The sequence below is a fragment of the Astyanax mexicanus genome, chromosome 5 (assembly GCF_023375975.1).
Source record: "Astyanax mexicanus isolate ESR-SI-001 chromosome 5, AstMex3_surface, whole genome shotgun sequence".
NCBI classification, from domain to species: Eukaryota; Metazoa; Chordata; class Actinopteri; order Characiformes; family Acestrorhamphidae; genus Astyanax; species Astyanax mexicanus.
The window spans coordinates 10,382,619-10,402,319 of record NC_064412.1 but is presented as its reverse complement, the minus strand read 5'-3'; the positions used below and the strand labels follow the sequence as shown (position 1 = coordinate 10,402,319).

Here is a 19,701-nt window from a genome sequence, read left to right as displayed (position 1 = left end):
CCATCTAGCTAAAACTATGGATTGGGCATGGTGAACCTATGGGTTCTTCTGTGACTGATCCAGAGTGCCTCATTCAACTAGCATTGCTTTTTAATGGAGAGTATACAAGCTGTATGAGTGAGTGCACCTTAAAATTGGCAGAAGTTACTAAGGAAAAAAGGTGGTCACAATCATTTGGACATAAATTGTATAGTGCATTATTGTATAGAGATTGGCAGGTTATTGCAGTTCTTACCAAGTGTAAAAAAAGATAAAGGCAGGCCAACCTAAAATATTTTTTTCATACAATATTTAATTATTTTGAGCTGCATATGTGTGATCTGATCAAACTAAGATGCATAAATAAAAGTTTTTTAACAAGATTTTTTTTTATTAATTGCGTTCACTCACAGAAAGTCGCATATGTTTTCACAGAAAACTTGGAAAACACCCTCCAATAAGAATACATTAAATAACAGTACCTAGGAAAGAATGTCTCAACTAATGATTAATTAACACTTGTTAAGACACTTGTTAAGTTATTAATCATTACGATTGTTTTTTAATATTTACAATATGCTTACACATTATATATTAGTAATGTTTTAAAATGACTAAATTTCAATGACATTACTTTACTTTACCATTTATTACTGTTGCAAGTACTGTTATTTATGTATTATAGTGTAACCAGAAACTCCGTAATCAGATATTTTATCATTTTAGATTGGCCTGCCCAATTTTTTTTTTTACAATGTAAGCAGATTATTCTAGAAGAACAGTTTTACACATAGATACGGCATATTATATTTTCAATGACAAAAATATTAAAGAGAACAGTCAACAAAACAGTGATGACAATCAGTCTTTGGAATATGACTAATGTCTGTGTTTTTGGCAAGGTGTTTGTTCAGGTACCGCGAAAAAATTCTCAACAACAAAGTCTAGTTTCCTAAACTACGATCCAAAATGATTTTCACATCGTGTTAAAAGATGTCGCAAAGACTGTCACAAACCCACAGCTTCATCTGTCACATGGGCACAATGTCTAGTTATGTTTTTTTTTTTTTCAGGATGAATTGAGTTGTATTGAGTTGTTAAGTTGTATTGTCCATCGGTCCATAAAGTTTTTTTTTTTTTTTTATCATTTGTTTTCAGTTCACAGTGCAAAGCTTTAGAATGTGAGGTATTTTGTGTGTTTGTATGTGTTAGGTTACGTTTCAACTAGAAAGCACAATCAAGTGACCACTCGGTTTCCTTCTTTCTTATAAAACTGGTAAAACAGGCCATTTGAATAAACATTTGATAATTGTGAAAGAATAAAAAAGAGCATCCATATAAATTTCCAGGGAATTAACAAAAAAAAACAAAAGAGAGAATTGTTTACACCCCTTCCCCTCCTCCAGAACTCTTCTACAATGTTGTTTGTAGGTCTAAAGGCTGTGTGTTTTGTAGACTTTCTACCTGTTGACTTTCTAATGCCGTCGTTTCTGTATGTGCGTTACGTTGTTCGAAGCATGTCGTACCTCTGGAGCCGTATCTTGTTCTGTATGTGACAATACATTGTCTTGTAAAGAAAAAAAGGAACTGAAAATGTGTCAACATGTCCTCTGATCTTTCTAGTTCTTTTCAGTAAAAAAGGAAAACATTTCCCCCTTTGGCTGGCTGGACATCGAATAAATGATACAAATGAACAAATGTCTCTCTAATTCTTTATTACTGCATTTACAAACACAGCTGTAGTGATACAATAAAGAAACTACCAGTACATTCTAGTAGTAATTCAGAACACAGGTTTAGTAAACTCTAACTCCTTCAATTTACAGGATGTTCCTTGCAGACATATTGTTCTGAAGAGAAGAGTGTGCTACTTTTACATATACATATATATATATATATATATATATATATATATATATATATATATATATGAAAGCTGCTTTTACTGTATGGAAGACAATAAACGCAATAGACCTTATTCACCGACTGTTTTTAAGAAAAAAAATTGAGAAAAAAAAACTTGTATATCTGGTGTTGTTTTTCCTTTCATTTTTTTCAAGACCCAGTTCAGGAAACCCAGTTCTTAACCCTTTCAGAGCTGAATTATCTCCAGTGATGGGGGAAAAAAAATGCTGTTTTTTTGTCTTTATTGCCCAGAAAAGGAGACTATAATATTATAATACTATAAAATCTATATAGCAAATAAATGCAGTTAAGTAAAATAATTAATAGTTTGTCTTCTTTTTTATTCCATTATATTGGAAGCCTGTGTGTAATATTTTTTATATTCAATATTGACCTTTTTATTTAATAAATCATCCCTAAGAAATACAATAAATAAAGGTGTTCAAAATCCCATTAAGTTAGTGAAAATTTACTTACTTATATTAAAATTACTTTGCCTCAATGGCTCTAGTACTACTGTTTTTCCAGTGTTTTTGCAGTGGGCGGGGCCAAGTTACTGTTTCACTGGTTTATAAACTTGTTCATTGGCTGGTTCATGGTCTATTCTGATGGACAACAGCTCTCAAATAATGTTATGTGCAATGAAACACATTTAAAAATAAAGAAAATACATGATGTCCACTGTAACGGACGCAGGGTCTGAAAGGGTTAAGACGACACTGGTGAATGAAATGTAGTTTTCTTATTCATCTTTATATTATAGCTGTTACGCAAATTTTTGTATCTTCAAATGTTTACATAAGAAAGAAAGAAAATCCTACTAGCTTACAATAGCACTCAATGTAAAAATTACATTTTATTCCAAGTCATTTTAAAGCTTCTCTAAGTGTATCAGATGAAGAGAAAGCTGTGTACAGTGGGACAAGTGCAGGAGTCTCGGCGTCGAACACGTCTCCAGACCCCTCTGCATCTGGGGTTCCCCACGGCCTGCCACTGCAGAGACACTCTCCTGCAGGAACAGAAGAACAGAACACAGCGTAAAAAATGTCTCTTTCTTTTCTCGGGGGCACTTTTATGAAAATGCAAACGCTATATTCTCAATCCGCAAGCTTTTTCCCCTTCATTTCCCCGAGGAGCCATTTATTCCTGACTTTTTTTCACAGAATGTTCAAAGAACCATTACAAAACTCTGAAGCCTGAGGGCAAAACATGTTCTAAGCAGCAGAAAAGAAAATTCTGCTCTAAATGCACAGTAAGGCTTTGCATCCCTTACTGTGACTATCAGTAGTTTATTTAACAAACAGAAAAAAAAAAAAGATATATATATATATATATATCGTTGTGCTGGGGAGAAATATGTGAACCGAGTCTCTAATGCTTTATTGGAATTTTAATTTGCTTTTGATTAAACAGGCAATCTCCCCTTTTCTTTAACAAGCTTTGCAAAGCCCTGGAGTGCTCCAAATTACTGCAGAGCTGTTAAACCAGCCCAGAAGCAAAACAAGCAGTAGGGTAGTTTAACTGTGAGAAAATTGGTTTTCCGTCAAATTATTAGTAATATTCTTAAATACTAGAGGTTGTGTGGAATGTGAGCAGAAGTCCCATCCATCTGAAGAAATGGTCTCACTGTGCCCTCTAGTGGAACCATAAACTCAGTGCTTCCATAGACACTTTATTTAATTTATTTTCTACATTGTATATTAATATTAAAAACATGCAAACAATTAAGGGACACATATGGAATTGTGTAGAAAACAGTAAAAAAAAAAATGTTTAAAGTGTTTGTCCTCCACATTAATCCCCTGATCTAAACCTGATGAACTGAGATGATGATTTGAGGTGATTTAATTGGGATGAGCCGGAGCTTCACAGTGTGAAGGAAAAGCAGCAGCTATTGTTCAGCACCTCCAGGAACTCCTTTCTTCAAGACGCTGAGAAAACTATTCCAGGTGACTTTCCCTCATGAAGACACTGAGATTAAAATACCAAGAGCAGATCTGCCCTCAAAGATAAATGTGCTATTTATATATAAAACATATTCTGGTTTGTTTAACACTTTTTGTTACAAAATAATTATGCATGTGTTCCTGTATAGCTTTAATATAGTGGTCAATATTAAGTTCACAATGTAAAAAAAACTCCCAAATTTTAAATAAAATATTTACATTTAGAGCATTTTTTTTTTTTACAGAAAACGAGAAATGGCTGAAATAACAAAAAAGATGCAGAGCTTTCAGGCCTCAAATAATGCAAAGAAAACAAGCTCAGTTAGGAGTTCAGAAATCAATATTTGGTGGAATAACCCTGGTTTTTAATCACAGTTTTCATGCATCTTGGCATTTTCTCCTCCACCAGTCTTACACACTGCTTTTGGATAACTTTATGCCAATACTGGTGCAAAAATTCAAGCAGTTCAGCTTGGTTTAATGGCTTGTGATCATCCATCTTCCTCTTGATTATATTCCAGAGGTTTTGGTAATTAGGTAATAAGAACTTTTATGATCAATAAAAGCCAAAGAACACATTATGTAAACAAGGGACAATATTATGACAGATGTATCTATATAAATCTTACAGTGCACAGTGCCCAAAAAGTGAGTATACATTACAAAATGCACAGTTTACTTTTTTTTTTTTACTTTGTTTGCAGTTTATATTCATGTATAATTGTATTAGAGACATTTTAACTTGAATTGGTACACTATATTTAGATAGTAGAAGTCCAAAAGTAAAATAAAAAATAAAAATAATCTACACATAGTCTACAATCTGTATCTACAATACAATTGTTGTTTTAACACAGTATGGATATAATATACATTTAAATTTATTGTGACTGAAAAAGGTCAAGTAAAACCCATTAAAACAAGCAAATTAGCAAACATAAATAAAATGCAATTCATGTATAAACTAAGCAGAATGAGGTTGAGTGTACAGGTAAAGAGATCATAATGAGATTATATATAAACAAGAATAATCATTAAATTGTTTTAAAATAACAGGGAAAAAGAGCAGACAAGCAGTCTGACCTGTCATGCTCCACATCCTCTCCGTCTCCAGAGCAGTGCTTCTGACCTGCTGCCAGGGCCGGTGGCTGACACTCCACACACACCTGATGTCCCTCCTGCAGGTACTGCATCCACTGGGTGTGAGGGCCGATGCTGTGCTGGCAGGCTGCAGTCAGTGAGGTCAGTTCAAATTCCACACAGTAGCTGCAGGTAAAACACAAGTGTTACAGTGATACACACAGGCTGTTAAAACTGAGAAAAAAGTTCACATGTGGACCACTTCACAACCATTATCACTCCATTACCAGCAAATAGTTTTACATGCACTTAAACAAGCCATATTTCCATCAAATCCAACTTACAGCAAATAGTGTAACAGACCAAATAACTCATTATTTAAAGTTGATTACTGTTTTTAAGTTACGGATTGGATGGACTCTTTTATACTACTGCATAAAAAAACATTTCTGCTGTTTAAGTTAAGATCTTTATTCTTTAGAGGTTTTATAAAATTGATTTAATTTGAATAAATCAATAAATCAATCTGTCCTTAGAATTATGTAATATACTATATAAAAAGAAATTGAGAAGACAGGTGTACAGATGCTCATTAAAATGACCAGGTGCTCAAATTAAGTGTTTCCAATTAAAATAACAGATTTTTTAGCTTAAAACATAATCACATTTATGAGCTTTAAACAGTACAAGTGTGCAAATGCATCACTAAATAAAACACTTTTGTGTTTTAGGATTAGGATACCATTTTTGACCTGTCACTATACCTATTTTGTCTGGAAAAATACATTGTTCCAGAAATTGTGATAAACAATATTATTGTCACTTTAAGTTTTATATTATAATATTATTAGAATATCAACTCATTCCTTAGCTGCACTTATTCATAGTTATTCTTTCACCTACTGGACTATTTCCTCACTTCCACATGCACACTCTAGATACCTGCATATCTACATCTGTGCAATATTTGTTCTGTGCAATATTTGTCTATAGTGTAAGTTATGTTTATTGTTATTAAGTGTATTGTGTATAGTGTTTATACTGTAAAGATATCTGTATGTCTTATTTTATATTATTTTATTTCATTACTCTTCTTGTAAATATTATTCTTTGCACATTGGTGGGAATCTGCACCCAAGTTTTTCACTCACATGTACACCTGTACTCTGTGACGTGACAATAAAAATGTTGAATCTTGAATCTTGAATATAGTAGAAAAACAATGCAACTACACCTATTTGAAATGCCATGAACTTTGAATTAAGAAACATTCATTTATTGATACATCCTGAAGAAATAAAACAAATAAACTTTTTAAAACACATTCATGTTAGTGTGATCTACTACTACAATGAAAAACATAATGGACAATATTGAGGTCAGCAAAAATGATTGAGAACATATTCATTTATTGTACGTTAAATATATAACATAAATATTGTAACAGGCCTAGCTTTTGATAAGCAAAAGCCTGTTGAAGCTATCTGGAAACAGAAGAAGCAAAAAAAATCTGTAAATTACCCTATGATAAGTCTCACCCTATGATATCATTCATGTCAGACACCTCCCTCTTCTTGCGAGCACTTCCATACCCGCCGGTGGTGATGAGCGCAGGGACTGTGGATTGGGGAAAAAACAAAAGTAAAAACAGAGAGCTCATAGCTTATAGATAAAAGTGAACAAAGCAGATGATTGCAAATTATGCACAGTCTGTAGTTACAGCATGTCTTACCCAGTGATTGGAGGCAATGTCCGTGCTGGTTGTGGTATTCTGCACATCCAGCTGTCTGCAGGAGAGGAGGACATGGCTCACCTCCGTTCTGAGCGTCCTGTAGCACTCGCCTCTCCCGCACTCGCACTGTAGCCTTGCACGGCTCTGAACAGCCGGACCATGTGCTCCATTCACTCACTACGCATGGAATAGCTAATAAAAAACACACACAAAACACACAAAACAAACTACATGCATTAAGAACATGAATGCCAGAAAAGGAAATTAGTGTGTGATTTATATTTGTCTATTTCTTACTAGAAGGTGAAAGCCAGCACATGTTTCCATTGAGAGATTTAAAGTGCCAGCATATCCTTTTAAACTGTCACTAAGCTGAACACACTTGGAGGAGAACACAAAGCAAGTTTAAAGGAGAACTCCGGTGTAAAATGGACTTTTGGTGTAGTAAAACATGATAAAGAGTACTGACCTTTGTTGAATACCCCACCTCCGTTCTCCTGCAGCTTTCTGAGATCCAGCAACTTAGTACAGTTTGGCCAAAAAGACTAGAATGGGTTTTAATGGGGCATATTTTCCCCTGCAGATGAATCACTTTTTACTCCATTATCCAGGCTCATAGTAGCTCTACACCTTATTGATAAAATCCAGAGAGCTCTGACATTCAAAATGAGGCATTAAGAACTTTAAAAGTGCAGAAGAAGTTTATTAAAAACGCTGTTTACAAACTATTGCGTAGCCTACATCTCCAGGTGCCGCCATCTTAAAGTAAAGTCATGATCGGTAGAGTGATGAGCACATAATGTTGCAGCCTGGAAAGTCACAAACGCGAACCATTCTGTCTTCCCAGCTACGTCTTCTTCATGTATACAGCATGCACTTCCTCAACATTGCATGCTCATCACTTTACTCATCATGATTTTACTTTAAGATGGCAACGTCAAGAGATGTAGGTCACTCTACAGGTTATAAACAGTGGTGTACAAGCTTTGCAAACTAAGGTTAGTACTCTTTATCATGTTTTACTACACCCAAAGTCAATTTCACAATGGAGTTCTCCTTTAAGCCATTATGCTAACAGACACAGCATCCAGCCGTGGCAGTGTTAAAGAGGGCTAGTCATGAGGATAACTGTTTTTCTAAGCTGCACTACTCGCAGATAGTTGATGATAGGCCAGTGGCACTGCACTGAGAAGAAGATTAGATACTTCGAGGCTTAGATAGGGCAAGTTCTGTCTCTAGATTACTCTAAACCTGTTTTGTGAAGTCTAGAAAAGTTAAAGCAAGTTAAAAAGTTGTTTGATATGATGTGTGTATCATGTCTGCATGTTACTGTGGTTTTCAGTTACGAAGCTTAAAACACCAGCAAGTAGCTGCCAGATCATTATAGACTCCAGACAAATTCTCAGTGATACTAAAATAGGTGTAAGTAAAAGTTCTGTCGTGATATATAATGATATTAAAATTAATCCTATTCTTAAAAAAAACAGCACATGGTCACCCTTGTTAAATATAAGTATTATTATGTTATATATATATATATATATATATATATATATATATATATATATATATATATATATATATATATATATATATATATATATTAAGTGGAAATGTATTTGCAGTTGCATGCTCAGAAGCATGTTGTGTTTATGTTAGTTTAATTCCTAAGCCTTCAAGGGTCATCTAAGGACCTGTTCAGTCCTGGTATTAACATTAATCTCCTGTAATCTGATCACAAGTGCACAGTGAGACACTCGACTGAGACATCCATGGGTCTTAAATGCTCTTCTTGTGATTGGCCACTTGTAAATAGTTCATTTGAAGAGTTATATCATCATATACACAGTACACAGGCAGTTACACTGAAAAATTGATATTCAAAAAATGTTAACCAACAAATTAAAAGTAAAATAAACTAAAGACAAAACGATGTAGACATAAATGGGTAAATTAATATTATATATATTCGGCTGTGCAGTATTGTGCAAGAGCATGCGAAAGCATGTATCTCCAATTTCACACATTTTTTACTGTATAAGGATGTGTGACAGCATTCATACAGCTCTGGAAATAATTAAGAAACCACTTCAGTTTTTGAATCATTTTCTCTGATTTTGCTATTTATAGGTATATGTTTGAGTAAAATGAACATTGTTGTTTTATTCTATAAACTACGGACAACATTACTCCCAAATTCCAAATAAAAATATGATATTGTCATTTAGGGCATTTATTTGCAGAAAATGAGAAATGGCTGAAATAACAAAAAAGATGCAGAACTTTCAGACCTCAAGTAATGCAAAGAAAAGAAGTTCATATTCATAAAGATTTAATTTAGTTCAGAAATCATACTTTTTATTCAAAGTTTTCATGCATATTGGCATGTTCTTCTCCACCAGTCTTACACACTGCTTTTGGATAAATTTATGCCACTCCTGAAACAATGATTCAAGCATTTTAGCTTGATTTGATGGCTTGTTCATTTATCTTCTTTTAGATTATATTCCAGAGGTTTTTAATTTGGTAAAAACAAACAAACTCTTTTTTTTCTCTTGTTTTTCTTATATTGTTGACAAAAGTAATTCCATTAATCGAACATAAATGGCTACAGCAAATACACATGATAAGATAATACCAGATAGAGATAAGCTACATAAAGAAGACATCAAAAGGCAGAGATTGTCATCTTCTCTGTGTGTCTCTATGTGTCCGTATGTGATGCTGACCATCTTCTTCATCTGGATGACTGGATCACAATGAATTTTGCACATCACTGGATCCTGTTCACCCCTGAACTTACAGCGCCACGTATGATCAGATCATCCATGATGTATGTTAATGCATGCTCTGAAAGAGGCCTGACACACTCCATTTGAGCTAATTCAATAATAAAACAGCCCTTAAAAGGCCATTGGGAATTCCCTCCATAAGAACATTTTAAAACAGTTCTGAAATGAAAGAAGAAAAACGGGATGCTATCCTGTCAGGAATATTGAGAAACTAAAGGGAAAGCTTAGATAGTGTGTGAGTGCTTGGCAAGTGCACACTCAGCACATTTGATTCATGGAGCTTTCTATAATTACACAGCTGAATGAGCAATAACACACTGCACTATTTCCAGCACAGGCAGGGCAATGTGACCCTTATGAAAAAAGGGTATACTTAAATGATGCTGAAATAGGTCTGTTCTTAAGTTATGCTATTTTGGAACCACTTATTTGTACTTAATTACTAAGGTAAGGTAAGGTAAGGTAAGGTAAGGTAAATAATCCTTTATTTTACAGAGAAACAGGTCAGGAAAAAATATAAACAAATAATGAAAAATATATGTATACAAAAAATAAATTATAGGAAATATATAAAAGATACTTAAAAAATTATATATAGTAAAGGAAAAAATATATACATCTAGTGCATAGAGATATGATTACGGTAGGGTGTGACCAGTATTATTGCACAAAGAGTGGCAGTGAATAAATATCAAATAAATAGTAGATAAAAAGGTGAGAAAAAAATTGCATGTTAAACAAATTGCACAGATATATTGCACAAATACTACTTGTTTGTAATTAAAATGATATAAATATGCACTACATCTATACTGACTATACTATTTATATGCTATTTTTGCCATCATTTAATACAATTTAAGTATGTTTGTGTAAGCTGTCTGAGTAAACAATAGTAACATATTGAAATTGTGATTAAAGTATAGATTTAACATCACCTTCAAAAAAACAAAATAAGATATCTCATTGCAATCATTAAATTTATTTTATTACACACAACTAAAGTAAACTTTTAAAGTAGAGCTTTAACACATAAAAGGTTTATCAGCACAGTTTTAATTTGTATGATCAACCCAAAAAATATTATAATTTGCAAACAAATTTCACTGAAGTACAATTTAATTGCAGACATAAGTGCTCCTGTGACATGTTATAGTGTAGGTTTCTCATAAAAAGCAATACAATATATATATTATAGAATAATACTATTTTTCTATTTTATTTTTATTAAGTACATCGCCAGTAAAAAAGTAGCACATCTAAATAAAGTATACTATTTTAAAGTATGCTGAAATACAGATTAAGTATGTAAAATTGCAAGTATAAGGAGAAAAAGTATACTTTAATTATCTGGATATAATTTAAGTACACTACTATTATATTTAAATATTTTGCTTTTCTCACAAGGGGACTGCCAAATATCTAATTGATTTAACTGATATGTTAAGAATAAATCTTCTGCAACCATGAACTAAATATGTAGAATATGTTTATGAAATTTTGAAAGGGCACCTTCAAGAATAAAACTCTTCTTGAGCTTGCTTTTTCCACTATGTAAACAGACACTCTAACAAAATTAGACGATACAACAACATCGTAAACAAAGATAACATAAGAGAAGAAATAAAGAAACCCCTCAGTGTAAGGTATCACCCAGCGAGTGGTTTGAACCCAGGTAGATGGGGTCACTAAACACGCTCAACTAAGTGAGCTACCACAGACCCGTGGTAATTTGAACCCAAGGGCAGAGCAGTTAGATCTCAGAACAGGTAAACTCGAGAACCAGAGAAAACAAACAAAAAACACTTCCTAGTGTAAAGCTCTACAAGGTTGGGACAAAACATAGGACGCCAGGGGAAGACTGGCTACCCCTAGATGGCAGGGGAAAACTAAGAAATAAGAAATGCAAAAGGGCTTCCCTGAATCAAATAAACTCTGTCTTGAAAGAAACAAGGAATGAATTACTGTGCTTGTTTTGTTTTTTTTTTTCTTCTTTTTTTGAAACAAGAAAGGGACTTGAAAGTCAGAGGAGATTTTAAACTCGTAAGGTGAGGGGGAGTGTGGGAACTCTCAGCCCTCTAGTCTTTCAGCCTGTATGGTTTGGCTCATGTGGAGACAAAGATCCAGCAACCAGAACTGAGCTGTCTGTGCTCTTAAATAGTCCTCCTGCCAGGTGTAGGCTGTTGTGCTTGATTGGCTCTGGCAGCCACTCCCTGCTGCCCTCTGGTGGCTGCAGGCGGAGCTTGCCTGGAGCCAACCCTTACAGGACCCCCCCCTCGAGGAACGGCACCTGACGTTCCCAACCCCATGGCTTGATCACGCCTGAATGTACGAATGAGCCCTGGGTCCAAGATGTAACGGGCAGGGACCCACGAGCTCTCTTCTGGACCATAGCCCTCCCATTCGACCAGGTACTGGACCCCACCCCGAACACGCCGGACATCCAACAGACGCTTGACAGTGTAGGCGGGGCCACCTCCTATCATGCGTGGCCCCGGTGGGGTGGGAGTGCCAGTAGTACATAGAAAGGGCTTCAGGCATGATACATGAAAGGTGGGGTTGACACGAAGCGTGCGGGGCAGGTCAAGGCAGTAGGCCACTGGGTTGATCCTGCGAAGGATCTTGAATGGCCCAATGTATCAGGGGCCAACTTGCGAGGACTTCCTCATAAGGGACGATCCTTGGCAGAAACCCAAACCCGCTGACCAGGGCGGTAGGAGGGTGCTGGCCGTTGCCTACGGTCTGCATTCCTTTTCTGTGCAGAAACGGCAGACCGGAGGGCCGTGCGCGCCCTCTGCCACGCTCTACGGCAACGCCTAACAACTTGTTCAGCCGATCTTATGCCAGTGTCCGTCTCTTGACCTGGGAACATGGTTGGAGCATAGCCAAACTGGCACTCAAATGGGGACATACCCAGTGAGGAGTGCCACAAGGTGTTGTGAGCAAATTCTGCCCAGATCAGGTGCTTAGACCAAGAGGACGGACTAGAAGAGGCCAGACAGCGGAGGGTGCGTTCCAGGTCCTGGTTGACCCTCTCTGTCTGGCCATTGGACTGGGGTGGAAGCCAGATGACAGACTGGCCCCCGACCCCAGTAACTGGCAAAAGGCCCCCCAGAATCGACTGGTAAATTGGGGCCCGCGGTCAGAAACAATGTCTTTTGGTAACCCATGAATACGGACTACATGGGTAAGTATCATTCCTTAGCGGATGGTAACTTTGGTAGTGCAATAAAACAACAGGCTTTTGAGAATCGGTCGACTACCACTAATATTACAGTATTGCCTCGGGAGGGAGGCAGTCCCGTTATGAAATCTAGGGATAAGTGCGACCAGGGACGTGACGGGATAGGCAGTGGGTGTAGAAGACCAGCAGGTCTACTTCTGGGGTCCTTATTTCAGGCACAAACAGAGCAAGCAGCAACATAGGCCCGTACTTCAGGTTCCATGCGAGGCCACCAAAAGTGTCGTCGCAGGAACTCCAATGTTCGAGTTACTCCCGGATTAACTGTGAATGAAGATGCATGTCCCCATTGTAAAACCTGGTTCCTAACCGATTTTGGGACATATAACCTTCCTGGGGGACCCCCACCTGGGTCCGGTTCTTTCAGGGTGGCTTGCTGCACAATGCTTTGTATTCTCATTGAATAGGAGCAATGATGTGAGCCTTTGGAATTATTGTTGTGGGTGGTTCTATAAGAGATGGAGGTTCCCACTGGCGGGAGAGAGCATCAGGTTTTATGTTCTAAGAACCTGGTCGATAAGACAGGACAAAATCGAACCGGGCAAAGAAAAGAGCCCACCTGGCCTGGCGGGGGTTCAGGCGTTTAGCCTGCTGTATGTAGGACAGATTTTTATGGTCCGTCCAGACCAGGAATGGGTGCTTTGCCCCCTCCAGCCAGTGCCTCCATTCTTCAAGTGCCAGTTTCACTGCCAACAATTCCCGACCACCCACATCATAATTCCTTTCAGCCGGGGTAAGGCAATGCGAAAAGTAGGCACAGGGATGCAGTTTTTGGGAGAGCCCAGCACGCTGGGAAAGGACTGCACCCACGCCGATTTCAGATGCATCCACCTCAACCACGAACGGAAGTTCAGCATTTGGCAGCTGGAGAATGGGAGCTGTGGTTAGAAGCTGTTTGATTTTGTTAAAAGCTTCCTGGGCCTCCCTGGACCAATGAAATCTCCCTGCTGTCTTCCGTGTCAAGGCAGTTAACGGGGCAGCTACGGTGCTGACATTTTTAACAAATCTGCGGAAGAAGTTGGAGAAGCCCAGGAAGCGCTGGACAAGACGAACTGAAGTTGGCCGGGGCCATTCCTCCACGGCCCGAATTTTTGATGGGTCCATGCACAGGTGGTTGTGAGAGACCACAAACCCCAAAAAGGAAATTGACTGCACATGGAAAAGTGATTTCTCCAACTTAACGAAAAGGTGGTTCTCCAGGAGCAGCTGGAGAACTCTCCGCCCCTGGGTTATGTGTTCGTCTACACTCTTGCTGTAAATCAGGATGTCATCGAGGTAGACGAATACATACCTATCTAGGGCCTCCCTCAAGACCACATTTATAAAATGTTGGAAGACAGCCGGGGCATTCATCAAACCAAAAGGCATAACCAAGTTTTCATAATGTCCTGACAGAGTGATGAAGGCTGTCTTCCATTCGTCTCCCTCTCTCACCCGAATGAGGTTGTAGGCGCTGCACAGGTCCAGCTTGGTAAATACCGAAGCCTGCTGCAGTGCCTCAAATGCTGAGGTCATGAGGGGCAAGGGGTAGCGATCTTTTACTGTTATTTTGTTCAGCCCTCGATAGTCGATGCAGGGGCGAAAGCCCCCCATCCTTTTTCCCAACAAAAAAGAAGCCTGCACCTGCTGGAGAGGTGGATGGCCGGATAAAGCCCAGTGGCAAAGCTTCTTGAATGTAGTCCTCCATGGCCCTGCGTTCGGGTTGCGACAAGGAGAACAGGCGGCCCCTGGGGGGGGGGCTACTGCCAGGAAGAAGGTTAATGGCTATGTCAAATGGCCGATGTGGAGGTAAGAACTGGGCTTTCTGTTTACTAAATACATCACCAAGGTCCCAATACTCTAGATAACTCCAGACCCTCTAGACTGGGGTTGTTGCCACTCACAAAACCCTTGGGAGTTTGTAAACAGGAAGCCTGACAAGTAGGACCCCACGATCGTACCGACTGGGTTAACCAGTCGATATAAGGGTTGTGGCGTTGAAGCCAAGGGAACCCCAAGACCAGGGGCAACTCTGGAGCATTGATAACAAAAAGACTTAACTGTTCAGTGTGTGGACCAATCCGTAAGGTGATAGGACTTGTCCGAAAAGAAACTACCCCGGGCTCGAGGGCACGACCATCAATGGCTGAGATTGGGAGGGGCTCCCCCAAAGTTTCAAGGGGAAAGCTCAATTCTTTGGCCAACCCAGCATCAATAAAATTGCCAGCTGCTCCTGAATCAATAAAAGCCTGAAGGCGTGCCTCAGCTGCTCCCCACAGAAGTGTGGTGCTGAGGAAGACTCCCTGAGCTCGGGGAAGGCTAAGCGTGTCCGTCAAGGGTTTCCCCTGCCATGACGGACAGGCTCGTTTCCCGAGAGCTCAGGACAATCTGGGCGATTGTGGCCAGAACGCCCACAATACAGACACCTCCCCTCACGTATTCGGGCCTCACGCTCCTGTCGCGAGAGGCGTGTGTGGCCTAATTGCATTGGCTGCACACCTAAGTCAGTTGAGCTTTCAGATGAGTGGAATGGTCCTGGACTGTGTGTAACTTTGCAAGCCAACTCTGACCCACGAGTCCTGCGCCTTTCTCTGATACGATTATCCAGTCGTAAGGTCAGGTCAATAAGGTCATCCAGGGAAGTGGATGGGTCTCGGTGGGCCAGCTCATCTTTAAGCTCTTCGCTCAGACCATGATGGAATGTGGCCATAAGTGCTGTTGCATTCCACCCACTCTCAGCCGCCAATGTGCGGAAGTCAATAGCATAATCTGCCACAGACTTCCTTCCCTGACACATGTGAAGAAGACGAGAACTTGTCTCCCCATTGGTTGGTGCTCCCAAATAGGAGTGGCCCAAGCCAGGGCCCGCCCAGTCAAGAGGGAGATAATGTATGCTACTTTGGCTCGTTCTGTGGGGAACCGTGATGGTTGCTGTTCAAAAGCCAGAGAGCACTGGAGAAGGAAACCCCTACACCCCCCCGGCTCTCCAGCATAGCGCTAAGGAGAAGGTAGATGTGGCTCCATACGAGGCGCAGGAGGAACAACAGGGTTATCTGCCACTTCCTGTGCTATTGCCTGGGGAAGCACTGGGGCTTCTTGGGTGGTGGGGTTGGCCTGGGCGAGTAGTGCAGTAATCCCTTGCAGCTGGGAGAGAATTTGCTGCAGGGCCTGCTCATGCCTGCCTATTGTCGCCCCTTGGCTGCTTAGGGCAGCCTTTACATGTTCTAAGTCCATCTGCTCTGCTGGGTCCATGTTTGGCTGGATCTTTCTGTAAGGTATCACCCAGCGAGTGGTTTGAACCCAGGTAGATGGGGTCACTAAACACGCTCAACTAAGTGAGCTACCACAGACCCGTGGTAATTTGAACCCAAGGGCAGAGCGGTTAGATCTCAGAACAGGTAAACTCGAGAACCAGAGAAAACAAACAAAAAACACTTCCTAGTGTAAAGCTCTACAAGGTTGGGACAAAACATAGGACGCCAGGGGAAGACTGGCTACCCCTAGATGGCAGGGGAAAACTAAGAAATAAGAAATGCAAAAGGGCTTCCCTGAATCAAATAAACTCTGTCTTGAAAGAAACAAAGCCAAATAAGGAATGAATTACTGTGCTTGTTTTTTTTTTTTTTTCTTCTTCTTCTTTTTTTTGAAACAAGAAAGGGACTTGAAAGTCAGAGGAGATTTTAAACTCGTAAGGTGAGGGGGAGTGTGGGAACTCTCAGCCCTCTAGTCTTTCAGCCTGTATGGTTTGGCTCATGTGGAGACAAAGATCCAGCAACCAGAACTGAGCTGTCTGTGCTCTTAAATAGTCCTCCTGCCAGGTGTAGGCTGTTGTGCTTGATTGGCTCTGGCAGCCACTCCCTGCTGCCCTCTGGTGGCTGCAGGCGGAGCTTGCCTGGAGCCAACCCTTACACTCAGCTTGTTCATAAAAGGATTGTACATTTTTAAATTCCAAAAACTGTAATGTATTAAAATGGCACATACAGTTATTAGAAACTGCATAATTAAGGATAATAATCTAATAACTGTATATGTCATTTTACAATTTTTGGAATTGGTCCATGGGTCAGTCAAAAGTGGGAAAACACCATCACTGCCCATGAAGGGGATTCATGATAACATTTTTATTTTGTGTGGAGCTATTCACAGAATGACCTTACCAAGCTTCCCAGCAGTAATTCTTAATTTAAGCTAGGTCTGCTCTGCACTGCAAAGCACCAACATTAAATTCACAACAACTCTCACAGTGGGATCAAAAAATTTCAACCCGGCACACTACCAGAAACTCTTTTTATATTTCATCTCATATTAAAAACTAGTACAATTTATTTTTTCAATGTCTCTCGTTTAGACCAGTACTAGTGCATTTGGACACACTTTCTCATTAATATTTGTTCTTTATTTGTCTTACTTTTTCCCATTTCCTCCCCAATTTACACAACCAAATACCCAACCCACTCATTAGGACTCCCCCTACCACTAGAGATGCCCCATAGCACATGCTTCCTCCGATACATGTGAAGTTAGACTCCCCCTATTTTCAAACTTCTGCTGTTGCAGCATTGTAGCGTAGCATCACAGCGCACTCGGAGGAAAGCGCAACGACTCGGTTCTGATACGTCAGCTCACAGACGCCTTGTGCTGATCAACATCACCCTTTAGAGTGATGAGGGGAAAAAGCACCACCTATCCACCCAGAGAGAGCAAGGCCAATTGTGCTCTCTCAGGGCTCTGGCAGCCGATAGCAAGCTACATGAACAGGATTTATGTAGCTGATCATAAAGGCAGCGCTTAGCCTGCTGGATCACTTTGAGTATTAAAGACTATGAAGGAACACATGCAATTAGGTAGGCAGAACTCCTTTAAGACAGTTGGAGAACCATTTCAGGTTCTACCTCATAAAGGTAAATCATGAGAGAATCAGTAAAGAGTGGGCAAAGTTGGTATCAAAGCAAAAAGTGTTACTTTGAAGAATCTAAAGTATAAAACAAAAATTCTGTTTTGTTTAACACATTTCCATATGTGTTCCTTCAATATAAATCTACAATGTAGAAAAAAATATAAAAAAGAAAATATAAAATATAAAAAAAAGAAAAAAAAAAGGAGAACATGTGTGTCCAAACATTTCACTGGTACTATATTTGTATATATATACTGCTTTAAAAGAGTACAAATCAAATTAAATTTAGATTGTTCAGTCCTGGAATATTTCAGGTAACGGTGGAGGAACATTATTTATCAAAAGGCTTTATTAGGCGTTATCAAAGCCTATATTATGACTATATATTGACTACTGTGAATCTAAAAACAATAATAGTGTGGAAAAAATCTATATTTTACAACACACAATACAGTATGCTTTTCAAACAATCAATTTCACACAGTGATAATCAAACAACTTGTGTTGTTATTGTTTGTTAATTAATTACAATTAAAAATTGAAATACAATATGACTAATATATAAAATTAAACTATGATTTTTTGTTGTGGAAGACATAATAATAAGAGAACAGGTGTTTCAGGTGTAAAAGGAGCTTCAGCATCTTCCTACCTGGACACGCCTGCTCGTAATCGTGGCAGCAGTCCAGCATGGTCCTGCAGGCCTGGTCACAGTAACAGTCCCCGTGGGAGCGGTCTGTCCTCCAGCCTTGGCTGTGGCAGGAGCTGTCCCGCCCGGAGCAGCAGAGTCCCGTGGGCAGGCAGCCCTCCGCCTCTGCCTCAACCCACCGCGCTAGTGTTAGCGTTAGCACTAGCACTGACCACACAGGCACGGACATCACTGACCAATATATCCCTCAGTCCATTTTACTCAATACTCAATTACTGAGTGAACAGAGTGCAACAAAAAAAACTACAAAAAAAACACAAAAACTACAACTCTTGTTGGTTTGCCAGTGACCTTGACCTGCTTACTTGCTAGATAAAAATAAATCACAGAGCTGAAGGTTGTTGGCTCTGCAAACGATAAAGCTCTGACCGTGTCTTCAGAACAGCATACTACTGTTCTAATACCCCCTATGAATGTGCTAAACTGGTCACATATGAATTTCGCTCAGTGTTTTCAGGAGAATGGTGTGCTGGTATAGGCCTACTGGAGGGCCCTCTCCTGCTGTGTTGGTTTAACTGGTATGTACTGAGCACTGGTGCTGAAATATCTGAAAAGGATGGATTAATTTAATTCCAATGTCAAGAGCGCAGTCATGCAGAAAAAACAATACTGTAGGTGCTGCAGTGACAGTGGGCCTCTTTCATGCACACACTCTCAGTCCTGAGAGAGAGACAGAGAGAGTGAGACAGAGAAAGAGTGAGAGAGAGAGAGAGAGAGAGAGAGAGAGAAAGAAAATTCTGATATCGATATGAACATTATACTAGTGTACATAATTACACACTGTTAAAGCTGGGTGATGTAAATAATTTAATTATATATACAGTATTTATCATGTTTTGACACAGACAATATGCACCAGAACTGGCAGATTCTGCTATTTAAATACTCTCACGCACAGTACTGTGATTTTGATTGAATTTTTGCTGCACATCATCCAATTTAACAGGATTTGTTTGCACTCTTTTGAATAAGATATACAGTAGGGTCATTCTTTAACATTCTGTAATACTATTTTTACTGTACACTGCCTGGCCTAAAAAAAAGTCGCCACTTGAATTTAATTAAGCAATGCTTAATGGGTTGAGGTTGGAGGTTTGCAGGTTTAGGTTCAGCAACAGTATGTGCTGAAAGAATGAGGTCAGCTGACTACCTGAATATATTGAACATAGACCAGGTAATTCCATCAATTGATTTTTTCTTCCCTGATGACACGGCCATATTTTAAGATGACAATGTCAGGATTCATGGAGCTGGAATTATGAAAGAGTGATTCAGGGAGCATGAGATCATCATTTTCACACATGGATTGAGAGAGTTCACCACGGAGTTCAGACGTTAACTCTATTGAGAATCTTTGGGATGTGCTGGATGGAGAAGAGCTGCTTTGTGCAGAGGTCAGACTCTACCATCATCAATGCTGCTGCAAGATCTTAGTGAAAAA

The 19,701-nt window shown here is 39.2% G+C and overlaps 1 protein-coding gene across 1 annotated transcript; it reads right to left on the bottom strand.

The window, feature by feature from the left end:
* Positions 1–1,920: 1,920 nt before the first annotated feature.
* Positions 1,921–18,834, bottom strand: si:dkey-7k24.5 (somatomedin-B and thrombospondin type-1 domain-containing protein). The gene is made up of 5 exons (XM_007253428.3): positions 18,204–18,834; positions 6,643–6,834; positions 6,449–6,527; positions 4,914–5,096; positions 1,921–2,893 (listed from the first exon to the last, which is right to left on the bottom strand). The coding sequence occupies exons 1-5, from the start codon at positions 18,427–18,429 to the stop codon at positions 2,776–2,778; spliced, it is 798 nt and encodes a 265-aa protein (XP_007253490.2). The 5' UTR covers positions 18,430–18,834; the 3' UTR covers positions 1,921–2,775.
* Between the last annotated feature and the right edge of the window lie 867 nt (positions 18,835–19,701).